We start from the raw sequence: 24,502 nt of genomic DNA, 5'->3' as shown, positions 1-24,502 counted from the left end.
GGAATTATTTCCTCTGCGGCTTAGGCTATAGTACTTCCGTTCACACCAAAAATTCACGCAATGCGTGGTATTCTTCGCAGATTGTGAATTCTGGCACATTTTCCCGAAAAAATGGCGATATGAATTGTTTACAATTTTTGGTTGCAATCATGATCTTTTGCTAGCATCTTATGTCCACCAACACGTCCACCAGTGCAGAGATTTGAGTTTTGTGACAACGATACGCTTTGATTTGAGAGCGAGGGGGGAAGGGAGGAGAACGGGAAAATCCTTTTTTTTTTATAGAGCATCTTTTAAAAGACGCACACCTCACTAAGCAAACCTCTGTAAAAGATCTCTTTATGCTGCCACGAGGCAATTATTCTCGTAACGTGCAACTCCACGCTGTTGCGAGGCAAGTTGCGGAATGAAACGTGGAACGCCTTTCTTTACAACTTATCTCTCAACGAAAAATTGCGTTACGACGTTCAGGAAAAGTATACTTTTCCGTTCTTCTTTTCGCAACGTTGCGAGGTATTTTGCAGCGTGTAACATGTTTTCTGCAACTTGCAATGCTGTGCCTTCTTCAGCGTTTGCGTTGCAATTTGCCGATAATTGTAACATCGCCATACGATAGACATCTGTATAAAGATGTAAACCTCTCTAAGGATACTTCTCCAAGACCTCTCTAGGATTGATGCATCTAACAGATACCTCTCTAAGATGAACACTTCGCCGAAACTATCATCTATTTAAGATAGGCGCCTTTCTTACAAGGACGAAGATGCACACCGGCTTAAAGGATACTTTACCACGACAAAAACCTCTCTAGGTTTGACACCTTTCTAGAACAGAGATGGACACCTCACCTCTCAAACATCAAAAACCTTTGCAAACTGCTTATCTCTCAAAGATCGACACCTCTCTACTAAACGACTTCTCTCAAAAACGGACACCTCCCCATGGTGAAAACCACTCTATGAACACTCCTCCACGAGAATCATCTCTCTTAGTTTTATGAATACTCGGACTGCCTTCTTCGATTCAAAATAGCACGTTTTAGTAAGCCAACTTATTATTTCTATTTAACACGGCAATGATTCACAAAAACGGACACCTCCCCAAGGTGAAAATCCACTCCGTGAACACTCCTCCACGAGAATCATCTCTCTTAGATGGGCACCTTACTGAACTATAAGTTTCCAATTTGGGCATCCTAGATGAACACTTTTAAAATGCACTCATGTGTAAGATGAACACCTTTCTACAATGAACACCTCCCAAAGGCAGACACCCCCCCGCTCCCTGCCACTGACAACTATGGATTAGCCCAGCTAAGAAGACAAACCTCTCTTAATTCTCCTTTGCCTTCCATGGCAAAACAAACAGTATAAATCAGCGGCTTTGTTTAATGTTCGTTTATTGAACACCTTAAAGCTTTTAACCCTAGTTTTTTTCCATGCAATCATTTTACATTTCAGCGAAATCAGTTACCAAGTCTTCCATACAGACATCCTGAAAATTGTAGAAAATTATTTGCTGTTCAACTATCAAAATATATATCACTTTCATAAGTAACAAGGGGATCAGTATATTTTATTTCATAGGCACTGCGATTTACACGGTGAATTGAATGAATTGTTCGTCATAGTGGCATGATATTTTCACAAGCAAATCCCCGTACCACTGAAATAATACATTCATGGAAAGTTCTTTATACCATTTTATTCCTTCAATTAAACGTGATTTCTTAGAAATTTCACTCGTTTGCTTTCTAATTCTACTCAGCTTGTGAGTCGAAAACTGGTACAAACCCCAAAATCAAATGCCCCACCCCGCCAGCATCATAGGTTGTAACCATTCACTGAGGGTAAATTTCTTGATTTATTTACACTCACTTCCATCACGAATTCTATATACAAAACTATATCATTTGATGAAAATTTACTAAGAAAATAGATAATACTAAAGTTTATTCCCTTTTTTATTTTTCTTGCAACAGCTTTGCACAGCTAGGGCACGGCTAAGTAGCGGGTTACCTGTGCTAAAGCCCTCAGAAAATACAAACGCAGATCACGCTTCCGTATATTAAAAGAAACATATCTTGCTTATTCAATGTCGTCTTTAAAGCCTGACAATCCATCATTGATCAGGACAACAAAGCAGAGGAGAAAGGTTTGTCGATGCGAAATTTTCAGGTTTTCGAATCTCTTAGAGTACTTTTTTAATAAATGACCAAAACACAGATCTCTTTATTCAATATTTTTTTCTACATCCGATACTCTGAAACACGGCCAACGTAAATTACAATCCAATGGTAGAGCGTACTTTCATTTCACTTGTTACTGATACACCATGCTCGCAGGAAACGAGAGAACGCAATTAGATTAATGTTATTGGCTAATAGGTTGCTAGGTAACAATTCAAGACGCCAGCTTCGTGCAGCTGTTGAAGAGTGAATGTATGGATTGTGATTGGTCAGAAAAAATCGAAACCTTTTCGGAGAATTTCACGAACACTCACCATGAACAGCTGGTTCGTTCTTACTCATTACAACGCATTATATTTTATACTAGTATTTTTGTACACGGCTCAATGATGATGTCGGTCGGCAACTACGGACGAGTTAAATATCTAAGGAAGCTTTGCTCTCCTGCTACCTGGAGAGGATTGACACTTGCATAGTCCCGGACAAGGCATAGCTGTTAATTTCGATGATAACTGAATATACTGAAACTGAAATAAAAGAGAGAACAAATGTTAGCGGAGCAGAGCGTGTGAACGATGCACTTTGTTATCCGAATCTACCAAGAGTATGGAAAACATATGCAATTAAATTCCAAAATGGTGGAAACCCGAAGCACACCCTTACGCTGGAACATGCTCATACAAATGTGCGTTTCTAAAACTACTTTGATTTGGGCGAAAACGTAGACAAATGTTCTTGTCCACACCAACTAGCTCTCCCGGTTGGTTTCAGTTGTCCAATCTAACTGCAATTGCCGGGAATGTGTACTTTTTTATACCGTACGTCTTCACATACCTTGTGCGCTAAAACGATAAGAAACGCATACGGTTTTTCCATGGTTGGCCGGCTGTAGTGCATATCAATCGGAAATGGCATCAGTAGTCTTCGCCAATAGTCTTCTCTTTAACCTATTTGCGATGTGCTTTTAAAACGGCGCGTTTTTTAAGCCTCTACTCTTGCAATCGCTATGGAAAGTCTCGTTTTTATCGGCGTTTTCGATCGTTTTAGCGTGGGCGATAGAAGATGTACGTAAGTTGTATGTACGCTTTTATCATGATCGAGAACAGATTGGTGAAAAGAAGGTCTAAAGCCTTTCATTGCTGGATCATCGAATCTTTTGGCTCGATTTCCAGGAGTGTTATATAACCGTACTGATCTCTATGGCGTTGAAAATGAACCGACAGCGTCACAATCGCTTATAGCTATCTAAGGTAGTGTAAGTGAACTTACATTCTTGATATCCCGGACTCCCCTATTCTGGAATTCCTCCTAGGTGAAGTTGTGTGTTTAGTCGAATGACTCTGCTCGTCCTCTGTAGCGTAACTAATTGAAGAGCAATCACCAAAAGTTAAAATACTCGGACTACCTACTTCGATTCAAAATAGCACTGACGTTCAAGTAAGTGCACTCATTATTTCTATTTAACACGGCAATGATTCACAAGCTCCACAAGCTTGAGTCGGGGCGCCTAACGTTCCAACATTGTTGTATAACGTTTGTTGGTCTAACAATGCTAACAATTCCATGTTGGATTATGCTCAACTAACATTTGTCTGTAAGAAGAATCTATACCTTTGTGCGCGTCCAGAATTTCTATCCTACGAATGTTTGAAGACTTTGAAAAACGTTATGCCTAGACTTTAAGGAAAACCTCCACCCTTGAAATGCATTTACATTACATTGCTGGAAATACCATTTAATTTCGAATTTCGTTGGATAACATGTAAATAATATCTATGTGCAGGTCAAAACAGGATTTGTGAATGCCAATTTTCGCTTTCAAATTCCCCCGGCCTCCATTTTGGATTTTGTGACGTCACACGTGCTTCTTGACAATAGCGGCAACACGTGCTTCTTGACAATAGCGGCAACCATATGACGCCATAAAATCCAAAATGGAGGCGAGCGAGAAATTTGAAAACGAAAATAGCTGATAATAGTATGGAGTATTACTACTACTACTCCCCCCCCCCCCCACCCCCCGGATAGCATGTTGGTAGGTTACCCCCAGCAGTTTGTTAGGAAAGTAAAGTATGTTTTCTTGGCTTAGAAAGCAATGAACCAGGAGAGACAAGGGTTGTCCCTCCTAAATTAAGGTTTATCCCAAGTATTGTTTCTTAAATGACTGAAATGACTGGGCTATTGTTTCTTAACAATAACCTATTGTCATCTCAACAACAGCCTGTTGAACATTACATCTTACTAAGATGGTTTCGTGAATCTGCTTTTCAGAAAGACACTTCGTGCTGACTACATGACTGCCGCAGCTCTAAAACAACGCAATGCATTACCTGGGTTTGTAGATTTTGAGCTCATCTTCCAATGCAAAAACCCTCTCCTTCAAGTTGTTCCTCTCGGTTAAAATTCCCAGCATTTCTGCCTTGGTGTAGCGCGGCCGATTCGGGTCTTTCTTGTCTTTTTCAGCCTTATTTTGACTCTCTTGCCGCTTTTCTTTCAGTTCTTCTTTCGCCTTCTCTCTTTTGTAAGCTGTTTTCGGCGTCTCACCAACGAACTCCCAATCGTCATGCTCGTGCTGCTCGTCCCCGTTTTGATTGAACTCGTTTTCTTTGTGTTCATCTCTCCCATTCTTGTCTTGGCCATCAATACCATTCTCATTATTGTTCAACCTGTCCCCGTTTTGTTCTGCATCAAGTTCGGGTCGAGGTGGTTTAGGCGGAGGTATTCTCTTGCTTAAATCCACAACCTCTTCGGGTCTTTCATCCACATTCTGCATTTTTTCCTCCTCAACCTCTTCCCCCTCGTCAGCGCTGATCTGTTCTTGTACTTCATTGTCGCTGTCAACAAAACCTTCCTCTTCAATGCTCTCGTCTTGACCCGTTTGTACCTGTAACACGCTTCTTGTTCGTTTAATTGAGCGCAGCTCTGTTTGCAGCTCCGCCTTCTCTTTGGCTAAAACGCTTATTCGTGCCTGGCTAGCACCCAGAGTTTTCCGCACACTCTCGTTGATGGTCGTTAGCCGCTCGATTTGTTCTTCCATCTGAAATAAAAAGGTTATACAAAGGTTAAAACCGCACATCTTGGTCATACACATATGGCATATTTTTGGCGCTATTTGATTTCAAAGTCATTTCGAGAACAGAAATCTGCATTATCTTACTCCTCACACGGGGCATTTAATTCGATATCAATGTTGAAGTACAACTTGTAATAATAATAATAATAATAATAATAATAATAATAATAATAATAATAATAATAATAATAATAATAATAATAGTGTATTTTACACCGTGTAAATAAGTCGTTTTGCTCATCAGCTCATAGGTTACACTGGCCGCCCTATGAACTTGTTTGCACAAATGCATTCGTACGTTTTATACTCCATTAAAATAATAACATAAATTTGTAACGCGCAGACTTTCATTAAAAATTCTCAGTTGCAGAAGTTAATATTACATCACTCAGTAAAGGAACTCTAGTAAAAATATAATAAAAGCTTGCCGGCTATTCTTAACTTACGTGACATAATTTAAAGGGATAAATTGGGAATCTTCTAGCAGGATCACCTTGAACTATTTTGAAAAAATAAATTTTATCTGGATATCATTGGAAGAAGCCCATGTTTGAGTGATTTCTTCTTTTAAATTGTATTCTCTTGGTCTATTCAGTCAGTTCAAAGACCAGTTGGTAAAGAGCTGTATAGCGCAAAATAAAGTGGCCAACTGTTCATTTCTGAGGTCGTTTTCGAATTCCGTTAGATAATAAGAAATCCCTTCTTTTCTCCCAGGAATTATGTGGTTAAAGATGGAACACGCGCGCGTAAATCACGACCTCGAAATATGCGCGTTAGCCAGGGTGGTAACTTTTTTATAAACCCGGATTTATTTCCCGATTTACTCGGCTCTCACTGAGAGAGAAAATAAGACTTATTCCTAGCTTACGTGAATCCGATTTATTTACTAAAACCCGAAGCACTGCGGGGGCTTATACGTCCTTCCTAGGGGTTTGCATTACATGTCTGATCACGGAACAGCACTAGTACGCGAGTACATGCGAGTCACGCAACATTCTTATAACAGTCACGTACCGCTTCTAGGTCTTTCCTCAGGGTATCAATCTCCATGTTTTTACTCCGTATGGAGTCCCTCTGATTGTCAATCGTCTCCTTCATCTTGTGCATCAACTCTGCATCACCAGGCGCGCTGATATAAGCCGTTGCTTCAAAACAAAAATGTTCGATACAAAAAATTGAACGTCTACACACCGGCTAGACGACGGAAAACGGACGGACAACTCTTGGACAATCTGTCTCAGACGGAAGGTCTTAGTGTGAAAACGGGAAAGACACGATTTTGGAGGTAAAGTCACCCGAGTTAGTCGGTGGATTTCTCTGAGAAAGAAATCAGCTACTTTTACGTCCAAAATAGTGTCCGTTCCCATCGTTTTCACACTGATTTGTCCGTCTGAGTACCCTTGGGGTGATCTAGGGTGCTTACATTTACATGAAAAACCCGGAAATTCCAGTTGGAAAATCAAATGGTACGCATCATTCCATTTGGAGTACTTCTGAAAATATGGGCTTCTGGTCAAAGCAATGCATTTTTATTACTCCGTTTGGAATTTACAGCTGATATCGTTTAAAAGCGAAATCAATCGCCTAATGTCTACCTCATACTCCCACACGGCAAACATGTAAAACAGTATTTTACATAATTATAATTATCTTTGTACTGATGTTTTTACCGTGTATAAATAAAGTTTACAATACATTATTCATACATTTTACATGTTATCCATCTTCTGTTTAAGACAAGCTAAATCATTTCGTATTTATGCCGAAAATTTTCATCCGGGTGGTTTGCGTAAACTGTAAGCACCCCTGTTGGTCCAAAACGTCTCTCTGTTGTCCGTCTCCATGTGCGCAAACAGTCAGTTAAATATAGATTGGTTAAATATTTTAACTATATTTGTTAAAGCGCATGTATCGTGTCAGTTGTCAGTTCAATTGTCAAGCAAAAGAAAATTGGGAAAGGCCGTTCATTCGGAATAATGCATCAGTCGATTCCAGCAGTACTGACCCCACCCGCTTCCCCCGGTATTAGTGGGGCATTTTAATGCATTCAGTGACCGTACCGGGGAGGGGGGGGGGGGGCATTGGGGCACTTGACGGCCTCTTGATTTTTACGTCATGGCACTTTCAATTTCTTTCAATGAAAAGTTCATCGTGATTATACACGTCTAAGGAGGACAGTGTCTCTTCGTCTATAGACTGTCCCTAGATTTAACTCGACTTTTAAAAGGTTTAGTGGTGTGTGGGCCCTCATACCTGGTTGATTATTTGCAGATATTTCATATTCCAGCCTTAGCTTTCTGTTTTCGTCCTGCAGCTTTATTAACATGGTTTTGAGGTTGTCTGTTTCTCCTGTTGCGGAGATCTGATAAAGTTCCTGGAAGAAATATTATCTCTATTAATATGTATGGCATATACAGAAAAACCATGCCATAAAAGAAGGGTATCATTGTTTTCCAGGGTTGATGTGTTATTTCCAAACTGACAGAGTAGGAATGGAACGATGTAGAGGGTTTGAAATTGAAAAGGGATGCAGTATAAATTTTCAAGAAATTTGAGAAACAGATGCAAATGAGATGCGGGTTAACTGGATCGATTGCTGATACAGTGGAATCTCAAATATTTGAATCCTCGATTTTTCGAAACTCCTGATTCTTCGAGCCAAAAGTTGTCTCCCTTGGACTTGCTTCAGTCAGATTTTTACCCCGAGTTTTGTAACTCGCGATTTTTTGAACCAAATTCAGTTTTCCTAGGAGGTTGGAAAATTGGTATTCCACTGAATATGCTTTACTGTAACCAGGACTGAAGTCTCTGTTGGGATGCAAAACAAAATTGACTGGCACAAGGGCATGATGGAACGAGACAAATTTATGATGGGAATGAGATTCAAAGAGCCTTTTTTTATACCGCTGTAGTCCCTTATTCTTTCAATTGCCCCTGTTATTTACAAATTGCTCCTGAGTGGAGCAGGGATGGGGAAGATATAAACTGAGGAGAAAAGAGGGAGGGAGCTGGGAGCAAGGGCTGTAGCAACTTCACCCACTCCTGATGTAATGTTCCTAGGCTCCAGGATTCACTAACAGCATAGGTCCAATTGCAAAAAAACTGCTAGATCATGAGTCAGCCTGCAGGTTACCAACTTGAGAGAAGGAGAAGGGGTGATCCTGGCCCCTTCGCTAGGTATGGCACTGGATTTTGACCTGTTTGGTCTGGCACAGGGTTTGTTTTGCCCAGTAGTTTTTTTGTCTCGGTCTGAATACAATGACAGCTTATCTCTTTAGTTCTGATGCTGACTTACTCAGGGAGCAATTTAGAGTAGATACAATACAGACTTTACTTAAATTACACATTTCCAGAAATATCCATACCTCCCCGAAGGGATTTTCTCTAAGACCCATAACCACCCCCTGGAGCTTCCAATCCCTTCTGTGGGGGGGAGGGAAAAAGAATATTTTCTGGAACTGCACATGACAAAAAATACCCATGCCTTGCAGAATTGTGCCAACATTTTTGGAACAGGAGGTCAGGAGGTTATTTTAACTCACGATAAATTAGCAGAAGTGATATTTCTGTGTTTGTGATCGGGATTAACAAGAGTTGCCCATGGAATTTTGGTCAATACTACAGATTTAAAATATTTGCTTAAATCTGCATTTTCATTAAACCTGTCATGTTTTAGTCACATGAGAATTTTGGTGACATCATTGCCATTAAAGTGAATGATCCTTCAGTATGCTAATGTATATATCAAATGAAGGCGAGAGCTTCTTTATTTCTGAGACCATGACAAAAAGTCAGAAACATGGGAGTCATCAAGTGTTTTGTCTTAGCTAGTTACTCCCCACCGAGCTTTACTTAATCTAACACTGGATACTTGAACAACTAACCGATTCAGTGTGTTTACATCGGTTCTCGGCGTAATTGAATTTGAAATATTGGTCAATTTCGATTCTTTGTGTCTACGCAACGAGGCAGAACTTCATGTCCGCTTCATACCAATTTTACTTTCACTGAATAAATTTTATTTCATAACAATATTTATGATCTCAACTGGCTCCAACTCTCAAGAAAGTAATAATAAATATTGTCGTAGTGGCTGACCTAAGGGCTAAGGATTTTTGCGGTAACAAGAGGTCACCATAGAGCCGAGTGAAATTAATAACACCATTAACCAAGGCATGCAATATTTGACAGAATACCCACAGAAGACACTGATTCGAATTCGTTTGGGAAGTTTCTGCATGGACAAACACGTTTTGTGTCGATTTAAAACGGCTGTTAATGCAATTTCCGTCATTGCTTTTTTAGAGTCTAAATTTGATCTTCTGCTATTGTTGTTTTCTGTGGAACAATGCATCAATACATAACTTGTTGAGGGCACCTAACTGAATCAAACATGGAGACTATATCATGTACGTTCGAATATACAACTACTTGTTGCTTCACTTCCTTATCAAGGACCTGATCAATGCATTCTTAAATAACCTACATAACCCATTTAAATTTTCAGATACGATAACTAGCAGTTAAAATAATAACATATCATCGTCAATTCTTCCACATGCAAAATGGCCATTATACAAGAATTAATTGTTCGTTTTGTCTAAAACGCGCGCTCCCGCGCAGAATTTTTAGAATAACAAAGCTTACCTCATCCAGCTTTCTTCTCTGGCTCGCTTCTCGCTTTATCTCCAAGTACAGTCTTTCGTTTTCAAGTTTCAGCTCGGCTATCTCTAGCTTGTCCTTTTCTTTTTCCGCAACAACCAGCTCTAGTCTCTCGAGTACGCGAATAATTTTTGGCATCAAATCCTTGACGGCCTCGTGCCCGAAACGTTCGATTATCTTCTCGATGTCTTGTCCGATTAAAGAAGCTTCCTCGTAAACATCGGCAGTTGTTAGATCCGAAGCCATGTTGTAAACCGAAGCGCTCGTTTGCGTTTATCTGTCAGCTTGTGTCGATTAGTCAATCGAGAGATATTAGATGTCGCAACGCGGTGGGACAACCCCGTCCCGCAGAAAAAATGAGCAGTTTCTAGTTGTTCGTAGAAGGAATCAGTTGAAATCTGGCCGTTTCGGAATTGCTTTTGTTTGAAAGGCATACAAACTTAGCCGGGGTGGAACTAAACTGGCCTGGTTATAAAACTTCGATGAAAATAACGATTACTGTACGAAAGTAACTCATCAGCGTGCATGTTTGCATTGCACTAGTGTGCAACCTTTGGCAGTGTTTGGTCCCTCACTTCCTGTCTTCCTGAAATCTGAGAATACTATTTCCGGTGACGCCCTAATCCCATAGGCCAGCGGTTCTTCATCCAAAATGGCGGACCAAGGAAGCTTTTTAGCGGGATAGAACATGGATTTGATTTATAACGTGGTGTGGTCGACAGCGAAGCCTTTAAAGAGGTAAATGTATCTTTGAATAGTTCATAGATCATAGGGCTTGTTATTTCTGTAGTTATTTTGTCGCATATCCAATGGAAAGAAAGACCCGGAGATCTTTCGGATCACTTTGGCTTTCGTTCATGATCAGTCTGTCAGTCTAGAAAAGCTGTTTTCAAGGTGATATTGACATGATATAAATGTTCTTAAATTGCAACTGATTTCACATTGAATCAATCTGACTAAGATAACAGTCTATTCTAACTGACTCAGAGAACTACAGTAACTCAAATATTTTTTTCTCGTCACAGCAATCTTTGTGGCAAAGTGGTCGTTGCTTGGTCCTGCAGAAATCTAATAGCATTCACTACTGGATACAGGAAACTTAATGCTTTTGAAAGAAGTAATGCAAGTTCTACAAATGATCAGAATTCAAGGTATTCACAAAATATAGATTGTGTTCACAGCAGCCATGTTGAGGGAGCCAAACAATTAAGGATATTTGCATAAAAATAAAATTTTATTTCCCAAAGGAAAATCATTCTATTGTTTCACTCTTCCAATATAGCTGCTGTGAACGCACTCTATTGTGTGAGGGATGTGCCGCTAATCCCTCCCCAGAGCTGACCCTTAAGAAATGTAATTTGTGTGTATCAGTATTAATTTTTTAGATAAAACTATTGAGCAGCATGTCTGCAAACTCTTACAGTTGTAAAACTGTGGGCCCCAAAATTATGTCAAGCACAAAATATGTAACGCCTTGCACACCTTTTCGCCTGTTTCATACATGTAAATCTGCTAGCGTAAGTGCGGTTTTACATAATGTAAAATTTATTTTAGTCTTTTATGTAGGTATATATTATACAGGTCACTTATGTTGTATTGTAAAACTCCCTGACGAAGTGTGCGTTAGTCACACAAAACGTGTAGGAGAAAATAAATTGTTTTACAACTGTAAGAGTTCGCAGACGTGCTGCTCACTAGTTTTGTCCAAAAAATTTTATTTCCCAAAGGAAAATCTTTATCAGTATTAATTAACCCATTGCAGCCCACGTGTTTTCGACATTTTCACAAATTAGCATATTGTTAATAATTAACCCAATGTGCAGTAAAAATTGACAACTTACTGGGTCAAAGAAACAGCACTCCTTTGGTCTAGAATAGCTAGAATTTCTAATTGTCGAATAAAATACCCTACCTGCGAATTAAAGATTACCCAAAAAACAAAGCTGAAGGTAAAAATTTCGAAAATTTAATGAAATTTGATCCTCGCGTCACATGGCAGTAATTTGATCCGTTCTCGAGAAGACGTGTTTGTTTACGCAAGATTAGGCAGTTATCATGTTTCATCAATGAAAATAGAAAGAAAAACAGGCAATAAAGCTTTCCTAATTAAAACATTTATTCAAATAAGTCTTTGTAGAGGTCTTAGAAGAAAACGCGTATAATTTTTGGCACGAGGCGACCGACTCGCAAGCAATTTGAAGCAATTGCGAGTCAATTTTGAAGCGAATTTATCGACCCGTGTGGGGCACGTTTTTCAAAACTTTTGCGAAAACTGTTCGGAATACGAAGAATCGATCAATTAGAATAGTATTTCAGTACAAATCCACAATCAAACCTGTAATTCTTTGTGAGTTGTATTGCGAGAAACACTCTAACATCACCAAGAAAGTCCATGGCGAAAATAATGATTTGAGATGTCCCCCAGCTCGTTGCCTCGGTAAAACTACAAATTTTCCTCGAAGCATAATTTCTTCGCCATTACTGCTTGGATTTCCGCTGTTGAAACTGTCGAGTATTCCTCAGAAGTTCCTCTTTCGATTTGCTTTGCTTATGCCTCTGGATTCCTCGAGGAACATAGGGCCGCAACGACACTCCTCCAACGCACTCGGTTTTGGCTCGTCCTCTTCAGTTCGGCCCACGACATTCCGGTAGACTTCGTCTCGGCTTCAATGCTTCTCCGCCAGGTCTGCTTCGGGCGACCAACTTTGCGCTTCCCCTGTGGATTCCAGTCTAAAGCCTGTCTGGTGATGTTGGTTTCAGGCTTCCGCAAAGTATGGCCAATCCAGCTCCATTTTCTCTTCTTGATTTCAGTCTCCATTGGGGTCTGATTTGTTGTTGCCCACAGCTGTTCGTTGGAGATAGTCTCTGGCCATCTGATGTTGAGGATGTTTCTGAGGCATCTGTTGGTAAAAGTCTGAAGTTTGTGGGTGCTGGTCTTGGTCACTCTCCACGTTTCTGAGCCATAAAGCAGGACTGACTTCACGTTGGTGTTGAAAATGCGGATCTTGTTGCGGAGTGAGAGGGCTGTTGATCTCCAGATTGGTCTCAAGGTGTTGAAGGCGTGTCTGGCTTTGTTGATTCGGCACTTGATGTCTTCGTCTGTCCCCCCGTCTTTACTCACGACGCTGCCCAGGTAAACAAACTTGTCAACTTCTTTGATGTTCTCTTGGTTTAGCTGTAGTGGATCTTGCTGCTTGTTGTTCACTCTCATGGCCTCAGTCTTTCCAATGTTGATTTGGAGTCCAGTCTTTCGTTTCGTTTCGAAAAGGTGTGTTTTCCTTCGGAAAATGCGAAATTGGCGTCTTGAATATTTAAGTGTAAAGCGCGTGGCCCGCCATTATCGATGAAATCTGATATTTTCGGAAGACAAAAACCTTTTTGTGTCTAGACCCCCCTAAGACCCAAAAATATATGCACAGACGATAGATTCTGATTGGTCAGTCTTTTCTAAAGACAATTAGAACAATAGAGGACAAAATTATCTCTTCTAGGGGAGGCAGGAACCTAGCGCGGGCACACGGAAAATATCGGCCGGTTTTGGGTGCCTCGGCCGTTAATGGGTTAATATAAATTAATAATTTGCTGGCATGGAGGAGAGAAATCGGTACAAGTGTTCAATGTGCCACACAAAGGCATACTGTTCTCATGTTTTTTTCCAAAGGAGAAGCTTGAGGAGCTTGTGACATTTTACAGTCGTGCAGCCTTGGTGACATACAACCTGTAACTTTGGTTCAGTTCCCTTACCAAAGCTGGTGATATGGGTCATATGTGACCCCGGTATACATATATATATATACTTAATTATCAGAGTAGCTCTACTGAGCTAATATCTTCGAGAAAGAAAAATACATAAGTCAATTAAATTATTACAATACATTAATTAAAACACTAAGATACTAAAAGTTCATTTTCTTTATGGCTATCTTAAGATCTTTTAGTGATGTCATTTCTCTCATACTGTGTGGGAACAAGTTCCAAATTTTTGTGGCTTGGTATTGGATGTACTCGAGTCCACAATTGGTATGGGAATGATATGGGATAAAATATGTTCAACTTATGGATATCATATGGCTTTGATATGGCTTATGGTCTTCCACTGTCCTCATTCAGTTCCGTTGTCTGAAATGCGCTATAAGTCAGTTATGCCGAGAACCCTTCCACCATAAAATCCCCTCTTTAACATTACAGACTGTTTTAGAGTTTTTATGGAGGCAGTGAAGAACTGTAATCCTGATTGACATTAAACATTCAAAAACCACAAGGTCGTCAGTACAAGTTCTCTTTCTCCTCTTTTCAATTTCTTCCAGATCACAGATTGTAAATGGCATCAATATCTTGGATCCAGATTCACCATGGGATGTTTGCAGGTAATTTTAGTCAGTGAAGTTAAAAAAATTAAATAAATGCAATTGCACTAGAGCTGTTCAAGGCTTGAGATTAATGTCAGTAGCCAACTAGCCACAGACTGGTAAAAGTCAGTTTTGGTTTACATGTATGTTCCCCTAGTAGGTTTGTGCTTTCGCCAGCCATTTTGGCTAGTAAAAATTGTAAAGCACTGGAGTACTGGAGAAAAAACAAACTTAAGATGAAAATTATTTAATAATCACAGTTTAAGCAAATCAAAAGGACAAGACCTACGGTCAGATGCTTTTTGTGCTGCATGTCTAGAGTTGCGGCTTTTTCATGTTAAGGTCAATGCAAATAATGCAGTTTGTAAACAGTGAAAAAAGCTTTACAGGTGTGGGAGCTTTTTCTTAATAATTATTACACATCTATTAAATTTGGTTTTGGCTGATGAAACCAGAAGGTCTGTTAATAGCCACTGGGCTATATTAATGAGCTAAAACATTAGCCTGGTGCCCTACAGCTGCATGTTCACATAATTCAGCAATGAGCAGTACCTAAATAAATACAGGAGAGTAAAAACTATGTTGAACAAGATGCCTATACTGGCATTTACGCATGATGCTGATTCATTTATTCCATTTGTATGCTTTGCAGATTGATAAAACTATCCTTGCTAATGGAATAGTTTCAGTCATGATGATCGTGTTATGTAGTTCCCCTTGTATTTGTACTGGAAATCCATTTTATTTAGTGATTACGATTTACGATAACGTAAGCTTATAAATGACCTCTTCTCAGTCTCATCGTGGCTCTACAAATGTCAAACAAAGCATGATTCCTTCGCCAGGAACTCTGCAATTTCCACCGTATAAATGTCGAGTGCTTCTTGGAAGTTATTCTTTCGATTTACCACTTTTACCGCGGAAAGTGGCATGTCACGCATCAGTGACATTGTAAACAAAATTATGCAAATTTCTGGTGAAATGAACATTTATGATGCAATCCAACCTGACTTGCACATGATTCGAAGTTGCAGCCAATAAGAATCACACAATTCTTTCGGGACGGGCACGGGATACAGGAAAGTTAAAAAAACAAGGCAATTTTTTACTCCCAAGACGACGAACGGAATGCAGTCCCGAATTTAAGACGCTGGCCGACTACGTCATCCAGCGTAATAACCCTAATTAATTTTTTATTAAATACGTTCTTCAATCTGGGAACTTTTTCTTGTTTTTTGTTTTGCTATGAATACAGTTTTAGTTCTGGTCACAAGGAGTTGATTCAAAGTCTGACATGGGATGGTACTGGTTCAAGGCTTCTTGCTACAGATCTTGTTGGAGTGTGCAAACTATGGGCCATGAAGGTAAGGTCTAAATAATAATTGTAATTCAAGTTTATTGTCTTTAAGCTGCCTTCAAATATTCACAGACCTTGGTGTGGTGAAAAGAAATTTCATTTTACAGACATCCTTAAATTCACCAATATCGTTTGTGAATATAATTATACTGTACTGTCAAAATGTTCCTGATAAAGGTGCAAGTGAATGCAGACCATGTTACATGTATATTGATGTCTTGGTAGTCCCTCACTGATTGCTTGTGATGGATTTGGGTTATTGTTTATTATTTGTAAGTTACTTATTGGTCGCCCTTTTGCCTCATTGCGTCCCTTTTTAAACAAAACACTATTTGACAGCAGCTTTAACTATAACAACAGTTGTTACATGTATTTCCTCTGTTCACACCAGGATCATATGGTGAATGACTGGGAGTGTGTGTGTACTGTTGATGTGGGTGAAGGAGAACGATTAGTGGCCATCTCATGGATAGACACTGGCATCAAGGTATGTTTCATTCCATTTGCAGCATTATATGTTGTGTTGAGTTTGTTGCTGTTTCTCATCCTTGCTCCGAGAGGTTTCTCTCCAGGAACTCTGACTTTCCGCTCTCCTCACAAATTAAACCAACATTTCCCAATTCTAAATTGATTCTGGAAAGTGTCCCGGGTAGTGCTCTGCACTAAACATATTGACTCTTAAATAGAGTTATTATTTTATTTACAAATTGGTCATTTATTTGATTTTTCAAAAAGTGGACCATATTGATAGGATGCTTGGAGAGCCTCCTGGATAAAATGTTGCAGCTGAGTCTCTAGAAAAATGTCGTACTTTTTTTAGTAATTTTCTTGTTTGCTTTAGGAGAATGTGAAATTTATTTGTCAAATCAAAGCAATTCTCGCATCATTCAGGTTCTAAATTCAGAAGCAAATACAGTTATGTGTTATGTACACTTAGTCCAGCTGTTTTCATGTGTCATAGACCTACACTGTATTTTTGGATCATGCATGCTTCCTTTTTGTTTACCAACAGAACCTTTTTACATTGTATGGTGATGATCCGCAACATTCTGTCATTCCTAAGAAGCTTGGTGATCGCTTCAAGACCAATCAAAGCAAACCCCCATTAGTGGAAATTGGAGGGATGAGGGCCAAGGATGGCTGGGTGGCCATTAGTGAAACTGGTCTTGTAAGTTGTTTTGCTTTAAGTTTTGTTTTTGGTCATCATAATAAGCCATCTACAGTATTTCTTGTGTTAGGGGGTGTTTACATGTGAAAACTTGCACTAGTGCGTGTTTTATATCGGTATGACATTGTGATTTCATACTGTCTTTACATGACAAAATGAGATTTTCAATCTGCATTTACATGAAGGGACACTTCATGCCGGCCGACGTGACTGTAACGCTATCTTGGATTGGATGTAAAAGACTATGCGTGCACTACCTGTTCCAGACTTCTCGAATTTCATTCGTACCAGAATGAAATTCTCGCTCTGGTGTAGTGACTGGGGGAAACTTGCACCTGCATGATTCGCTCCCACATGAGATTTTGTGCTGGCATCAGGAAAGCAAATACAGAGCCATAAGAGGGAACCGGAGTGAACTCGTACCAGAATGAAAGTCATGCCGTTTTTTCATGTAAACACCCTCTTAGAGTGGTGGGCTGAAGTCTTGGTTCAATGATGCTGTAAATTGAAACAGCAGCCACTGTCTACTACTCTAAATGTGATTTACATGATGGTAACTTAATTAACAACAGAGTGCCATTTGTCCTAGAAGGCAGCAGTCTAGCTGTCTCTAGGTATACAGTGGAGTAAATTTCTTGCTGACAGCAGGACCTCCTTTCCACAGCTATAAGCCCTCATACCCCCCTCCTGCCCCCACACACCCTTCTGAATGCTGGTTTCTACTGATACATCAGTGTGAAGAAACATATACAGTATATGGTTGTTTTTTTTTTGGTGTGTGGGTTGACAATAATTATTGCCAGGGACAGCACAAGATTTGCCAGTAATCAAGGCAGTACTCCTTAAAAGGTTAGGCAGGTAACCATGGTACACATCTGTCTCTGCATTAAGTGCCACTTGAAATGAGACCACCCTCCCCCACCATCTCCTCCCCTCCCTATTTGGTTCTGGTTGACAGCCACCTTATTAAACCTCCTTTTTTTTATTGTTACTATCATTATCATTATCATTATCATTATCATTATCATTATCATTATAATGTTCCTGGAAAGTCATGTCCTTACCTTTCTCATGATAATCATAAAATCGCTTATAAAATGTGCATTTTACATGGGAAACCCCTAATTTTTTCACAAAGTAAACTTCTGGCGCCAATGTTATCTGTCCTAAAAGAACAGCAATGTTGCCTTAACTGTTACCGAGAAATGGCGTATTGAAGTTTCCATAAGGTAAGGAAATGACGAAAATTGGGGAATCTAGGAAGAAAAATTGCTAGAACTTTGCAACTTTGCCTAACAGATGATAAAGTCATTCCCCACAGCTTCATTTGTATTCCCCACGTTATCATCCATGTTTCAGAAAAGCGACCTTTTGACGAAAAAAAAATCTAGTGCAAGTATAATGTCTAGTACAGGTTTCAAAGTCAACCTCAAGACGGAATTGCCATTTTTGAGTTAAATGTCTCTAGAAGGGCTAAAAATAGATGATAATGCCTGGTCTTTTGTGACATAATAGCTATCAATGTGTGCTACATTTCGTGAGGGTATCATGTAAATGGCACGAGTATTATAGGAGTAATGAAAGTTTTAAGACGAAATGTTCAATAGGTAAGGAAATGGCAATTTCTAGAATATCGTTTTCTTCTTCAAAATGAACCGCAGATTGGATGATAAACAAGTCCCGCTTGTTTTCTAGAAAGGTTAGGACGAATGAAAGTGCCAGGTAAGAAATAAGCACTTTTGAACGTTTTACAAATTTTTGACAATTTTTTTCTTGTTTTTAAAGGTAAGGAAATGACAATTTTAGTCTAAATTCAAGGAACTTCACATTCGTGTATCTTTTTTGTATTAAGCACTCAACTACTCGGACCTACCTATAAATGTAAGACTTGTTCTAGCCTATTAATACTACATTCGTTGACACATAAGACTCAATTGCCATTAGTGCAATCCTCTTGCATTGCAAAGCACTATAGGTGTTCAATTTTCAACCAAAAATAACTCACAAGTACAAATCCCTCCACCGTGCTGGATTTAAATCATATAAATTCACCATAGTAGGTGCTGAAAGCCAGACATACACAACTAAAGGCCATGCAAAGAAATCGAGCATTTGTCACAAACGAATGGCTTCACAACGAGGGAAAGGTAACTGTGTTTTCTGTAAAAATTGTAAGGAAATGACGATTACTGTGTTGGTTGATATCTTTGCCCTGTGAAAGAGAACTTTGAGTTGACATCCATAATAAATATTCACGGAAGGAGACGCAAGCTTTGCCTCAATGTCGTGGCTTCTTTTTAATTTCTGATCTTTTTACAAACGAAATTGGTCTCAATTTAGGTAAGGAAATGACAGTTTTCAGAATATCACGGGCAGGAAGATTTTACTTTTTTTGAAAAGTCCTGCTTTTTTATGTTTACTGGAATGATGTAAACGTAATTACTTTGCTCCTCTGAAAAAAAATCCTTCCAAGCAATTGCGGAGCTAGGATTTTGTGAAAATTGTGGAAATTCGGTTACCATGGCAACGACAAATGTCAAGGTCATTCACCGACCATACTAATTTGTTCCCAGGCAAGTTTTAAAAATAGTTACTGAGTTTGGTGGTGTTTGCTTGCATATTAAAAGTTAAAAAGGTTATAAAGGTTCAAAGTTAAAGCGGGCAGAATCCCCCTCCCCCCTCGGTCTAGAAAGGGTTAACAGGTGCCTAGAATAGAAACCACAGTAGGATGCCAGTTTTGAATACTGAGGTTCGCCCCTATGTGTTTTAACAAACATGCCTTTTAATGAGAACAATGGTGTACACATAACACAAACATAAAAAAATCCCTTTGACCTAAAGATGGAGACATGAAATCTAAATGAAACTGACATCTATTCAACGGGTAAGAATACATTTGCAGGAAAAAAAGCTTTTTCATATCACAAAGTTCAAACTTCACAGAAATGATCAAACTTAAGTTGGCTCATTTTTGACCAAAAACCCCTGAACCTACCCCTTGGAAAAAAAGTCAATTTTTCGACTCAATACGAATATTCGTTTTGGACGCAAGAGAAATATTATTTTAAAAGCTTCCAATGGAATCAGTGTGTCCGAAAACGTCCCCTGAGAATGTTTTAGGCCTCCCAAGGGACCAGCGACAAAAACGTAGCCCATTCTCCGTCAGTTTGCTATCTTCTTGCTCGTCTTGGTCTTCGATTGGATTCTTACATTCCTTGACCCACTTCGAAAGGCTCTCCAAGGAACGGAAGTAGAGCCTGATGGCGGTTTCTTTGAGGGTTTTTTTTTCTTAGTCTTGGTCTGGCTCATTTGTCCCGAATGTCAAAGGACTTGTCCCGCGCTAGACAATCCAAACCTGTTCCATGTGAGTCCAACTCTTGGAGTATAATATGGACGTGCCTCGTGTTGTTAAGTGCTTGTGCGACAGGTGTGTCCCCACCCGCAATATGACGCTAGAACCTATAGAATTCGAACTGGCCAAGGGATTTCTCTCGAAGACTGTGGTGCATTTCAGCTTGTTGGTAATAACTAGTCCTTCCATTTAGCGTCGCTTTTTCAGCTTGTTACTACTTCTTCAACGCCCTCAGAATCTGAGCCGAATGTTTTGACCCTTTTCGAAAAACGCTTCCTGAGCAGGGTCGTATTCAGGGTCGTCTTCGGAACTCTTTGACTCAGATTCCTAATTCTCAGAACAGTCGGTAGATTCTGTTTCCGTACCAAAATTGCTGTCTTTGTCGCTCTTTTTCTTTCTTTTCTTTGGTGAGCGCAGTGACATCAGTTTGCAACCTCCCTGCCTTTCTCTTTTTACTAAATTTATCATTATCAGTTTCAGTAAAACAAAACCCTTCCCTGAGAACTGGGGTATAGAAACTCATGTATCCAATCTTGCAAGGTTTTCAACTGCCCGAGTGTTCGGTTCCAACTGCGAAAGTGCCAATATGCAATGCCCCCAGTAGCGTGCTTGCATTACGTTTTATTGGCTCATCTTGGCTTTACTAAATTATTTCATTCTTTAGGGGGACAAGTAAGTATTCACCTCAGATTGCCTTTTATAACAATTATTTGAATGCGCGGAAAAAGCCATTTAACTATCATGTTCGTATACCGGAGTAGTTTTAACTTTAATTTGTTGATTTCATTTAAGCACAGCTTTGCAATTATTATTTAGTTGTATTGTGTAAAATATAATCACATCCAATGTATTTTACTATTAGTCTATATTTATTGCCAGGACCTATAATGATATCTGTTCTTAGTTTTGCCAAAAAATGAACGAAAAAACCTATTGTAAATAAGGGCATCTAACTGGATGAAGGCTGACCAATCGTTGATTTGAGACGGGCCATAATTTTAACAAAAAGCACTGAATGAACACAATTTTAGTCATAAACTACTGCAAACAGGTAAGTCGTCGAAAGTAGTGTCTTTGTTAATGATTCCCCATAAAGAAGAGAAAATGTTCCTGTAAGAAAATGACAATGTAAGAAAAATGCAATTTGTGGTAGGAACATTACATTGTCATTTCCTTACTTGTAAGGAAATGACAAAATTGAGGTAAGGAAATGACACTTATTTGTAAGGAAATGACATTGTCATTTCCTTACTGTAAGGAAATGACACTTTTTTTGTAAGGAAATGACATTGTCATTTTCTTACTGTAAGGAAATGACACTTTTTTTGTAAGGAAATGACAAAAAGTAAGGAAATGACAGTAAGGAAATGACGGAGGAACATCATCATTATCATTATCATTATCATTATCATTATTATTATTATTATTATTATTGAAACAAGAAATATGAGTGATAGGAACCGATGTTTTGGTGCATCTTGCGCCATTATCAAGGTTACATAATTAATGATAAAAAGCGGTTTGTAAAAAGGCTAAGTTGAAGCGAATTTGCATAACATAACGGCAAGCTAATTACTTAAATACTTTTGCACGAAGAGAATCGGACTGCACATTCAATGTTGGTTTAAGCTCTTGAATATACAGCATTTCATTGACAAGGCAGTCAAATTTGTTCATGCAGTCCGATTCTCTTCGTGCTAAAGTATTTAAGTAATTAGCTTGCCATTATGTTATGCAAATTCGCTTCAACTTAGCCCTTTTACAAACCGCTTTTTATCATTAATTATGTAACCTTGATAATGGCGCAAGATGCACCGAAACGTCGGTTCCTATCACTCATATTTCTTTTTTCATGTATTTCTAAATCATTATTATTATTATTATTATTATTATTATTATTATTATTATTGTTATTATTATTATTATTTTTTTTTTTTCAGATTTGTGTGACAACCATAAAACCAGAAATACAAATCACTAGAAAATGTTTGGCTCAGGTGCGGGCACGAGTAGCTGTGGCAGATCTGGCATTTACAAACAGTGAGTTTGCTGATGGATATCTTTTTTGGGGTAACATTATAAAATTGCATTATTAGTATTTTTGAGGTTAGCTGTATCATTACAGCCAAAAACAACTCAGGCTTCAGGCATAACAATAATTTTTTTCGCATGGTTGTAATAATACAGCCGACCTCCTTTGATGATGTCACAGTAAAACTAACACCCATTCTCCTTGCGCAGCGTGAACCAAAGAACTGCAACAATTTGAAACTTTCGCAGGCCATAAAAATTCAAAGAAAAATGCTGCAAACAAAATTGGCACAAGTTATCAGGATAATAGGAGTTTTCATTCAGTGAAAGAAAATAATTGAGGTTAACTGGTACATGTAGTTGCACTTTAAAATCCAATAGAAAAATTTGCTATTGTGGGTTTGTAAAAAGTTTCAGTGTGAATTTACCAACACCGTGCAGCTGTACAGTATTTTACAGGAGTGAAGCCTTTGCCTTTGAAGGGCCAACAATTGGCTGTTATTGTATATTTGCTGTAAAGTTGCAATGAAAATTAACAAGATGCCTGCTATACTGGCATTACGCGTGATGCTGGGGCTGATTCATTTATTCCAACTGCAGGGCTGCAAATAACTAACTGGCAGGCGCCGGTCACGTTGTCCGGTCAAACATGTTTTTGCTCGGACACTACCCGTTTTTGGCCGGTCATAACTCTTGGGATAGTGAACCCAGATTGCACAGTAATCCTTTTATAACCAAAAAAAAAAAAAAACTGGATCCAAGTCGGTTTGGCAATAAAAATATTAAAAGTTACATGTAATAGTTTTACTACTCTTTACTGCGAAGCAGCGTCGCATAATTTCAGTACGTAGAATGGTTACGCAAGATACAACCGCAATTGTCCGTTTTACTGTACATCTGGCAAAATCACTTATAATATTAAATATTACACTTTGGCAATCGCCACATCATTTCTACAACTGAACTTTAAGTAAAATGTGCAGAATATATGAAAGCTGAAGGGTTCAATCGGTCTCTTAATTAATTTGAAAAAATAAGCTAACTTAAACGTAAACATAAACAAGAAACACTTAACTTTAATTCATATCGTCTTAGGGTTTCGAAATTCAGCAGCACTGTATGTAATTGTATTAAATGCATGGCGTCCAATGCGCTTGCTGACTTTCTTCCATTTAGAATCCCTTTTTGACGACCTTATTCTTTCACTTTTTGTGTTATACGCTCCATTTTTGATGATGAAATCACCAGAAAGCTTAGTAACCATGCACGTTTTGCAGGTTGGGCCGGAAGTAACGTATGGTTTGTTCGCTTTTCCCACTTTGCAACAAATACTACGTGGAGAATTCTTGGTGCCGCGAGATTATTCTTCGTGAGGGTGCTTTCCGATCATTCAACCAATCATACAAACAGTCAATCACTTTATTTAAGAGTCAATCATGGTATCTAGCCAAAGGTAAAACCCTCTACTTAACGGAAGACACGATGATTTGCGGTCGCGACAGGACTTGATGACATCGTGGAAATTTGCGACTACCGGGAATTTCTCGACCACTAATTTGTCTAGTTTTATATTCGTTTTTTTTTTCTTTCAGAAACATGAATGTTGTCCCTCGTGATTATCAAATAGTTAAAAATTAAAATTTCTCTGAACGAGTCGGTAAAGGACCGGACAAGATGTCCGGCAATCCAACGATTTGTCCGGTCAATACCCAATTTTGATCGGACATTGTCCGTTGACCGGCTGTTATTTGCAGCCCTGCGACTGTATGCTTCACCGATTGATAAAACTATCCTTGCTAATGGAATAGTTTGAGTCACGACGATCGGGTTACGTTGTTTCTCTTGTGTTACGCGACTATCACCGGAAATGTGTGAAATTCCATTACGATAACGTAAGCTTCTCAATGACCCCTTTTCAGTCTCGCGTCGTAGTCTAAGACTGTCAAACAAAGCACGATTCCTTCGCCAGGAACTCACCAATTTCCACCATTTTAAATGTCGGGTGCTTCTTAGAAGTTATTCTTTCGATTCATCGCTTCAAAATGGTGAAATTTCCGTTTGAAAACGGCACACTTGAGTCCACAACATGTTAACAATATGGCGCGACAATTTAATCCGTTTTTAATAAATATATCAAATGATGCTTTGACGTTAGGTGAGTGGGTCCCCTCCCTCGCGATATAAGCCACAAGAATGGATTTTGATTGGCCTGCTTCTGTTGAAGATAATCAGAACAATACATCCCAAGTAGGAGAGGGGAGGATTTAATGAATAAATTAATGTACCGATTTGTGGCTACGAGGAAGAAAAAAAAAACAAGAT

General features: G+C 39.0%; 2 protein-coding genes across 3 annotated transcripts in view; one reads left to right on the top strand and one right to left on the bottom strand.

Moving 5' to 3' along the window:
* Window positions 1-1,844: 1,844 nt before the first annotated feature.
* Window positions 1,845-10,169, bottom strand: LOC146482769 (RILP-like protein 1). The gene is made up of 6 exons (XM_085106851.1): window positions 9,909-10,169; window positions 7,515-7,635; window positions 6,276-6,406; window positions 4,519-5,225; window positions 3,458-3,550; window positions 1,845-2,715 (listed from the first exon to the last, which is right to left on the bottom strand). Exons 1-6 carry the CDS (start codon window positions 10,167-10,169, stop codon window positions 2,685-2,687), a joined length of 1,344 nt encoding a protein of 447 aa, XP_084962977.1. The 3' UTR covers window positions 1,845-2,684.
* A 365-nt stretch (window positions 10,170-10,534) lies between these two features.
* Window positions 10,535-24,502, top strand: part of LOC146482768 (mediator of RNA polymerase II transcription subunit 16-like) — a 34,112-nt gene continuing 20,144 nt past the window's right edge. The window contains exons 1-7 of one of the 2 annotated variants that reach the window (XM_085106843.1): window positions 10,535-10,661; window positions 10,949-11,074; window positions 14,231-14,290; window positions 15,528-15,636; window positions 16,021-16,116; window positions 16,642-16,797; window positions 22,090-22,189. In XM_085106843.1, the coding sequence (XP_084962969.1) occupies window positions 10,612-10,661; window positions 10,949-11,074; window positions 14,231-14,290; window positions 15,528-15,636; window positions 16,021-16,116; window positions 16,642-16,797; window positions 22,090-22,189 (697 nt within the window). In that variant the 5' untranslated portion in view covers window positions 10,535-10,611. Of the gene's footprint in view, window positions 10,662-10,948; window positions 11,075-14,230; window positions 14,291-15,527; window positions 15,637-16,020; window positions 16,117-16,641; window positions 16,798-22,089; window positions 22,220-24,502 lie in introns of both variants that reach the window. The other variant, XM_085106842.1, reaches the window with a different exon arrangement.

Source organism: Pavona decussata, unplaced genomic scaffold (assembly GCF_977016875.1).
Source record: "Pavona decussata unplaced genomic scaffold, jaPavDecu1.1 SCAFFOLD_44, whole genome shotgun sequence".
NCBI lineage: Eukaryota > Metazoa > Cnidaria > Anthozoa > Scleractinia > Agariciidae > Pavona > Pavona decussata.
Note: the sequence above shows the minus strand (reverse complement) of the source record. Positions and strands in the feature narration are given on the sequence as shown.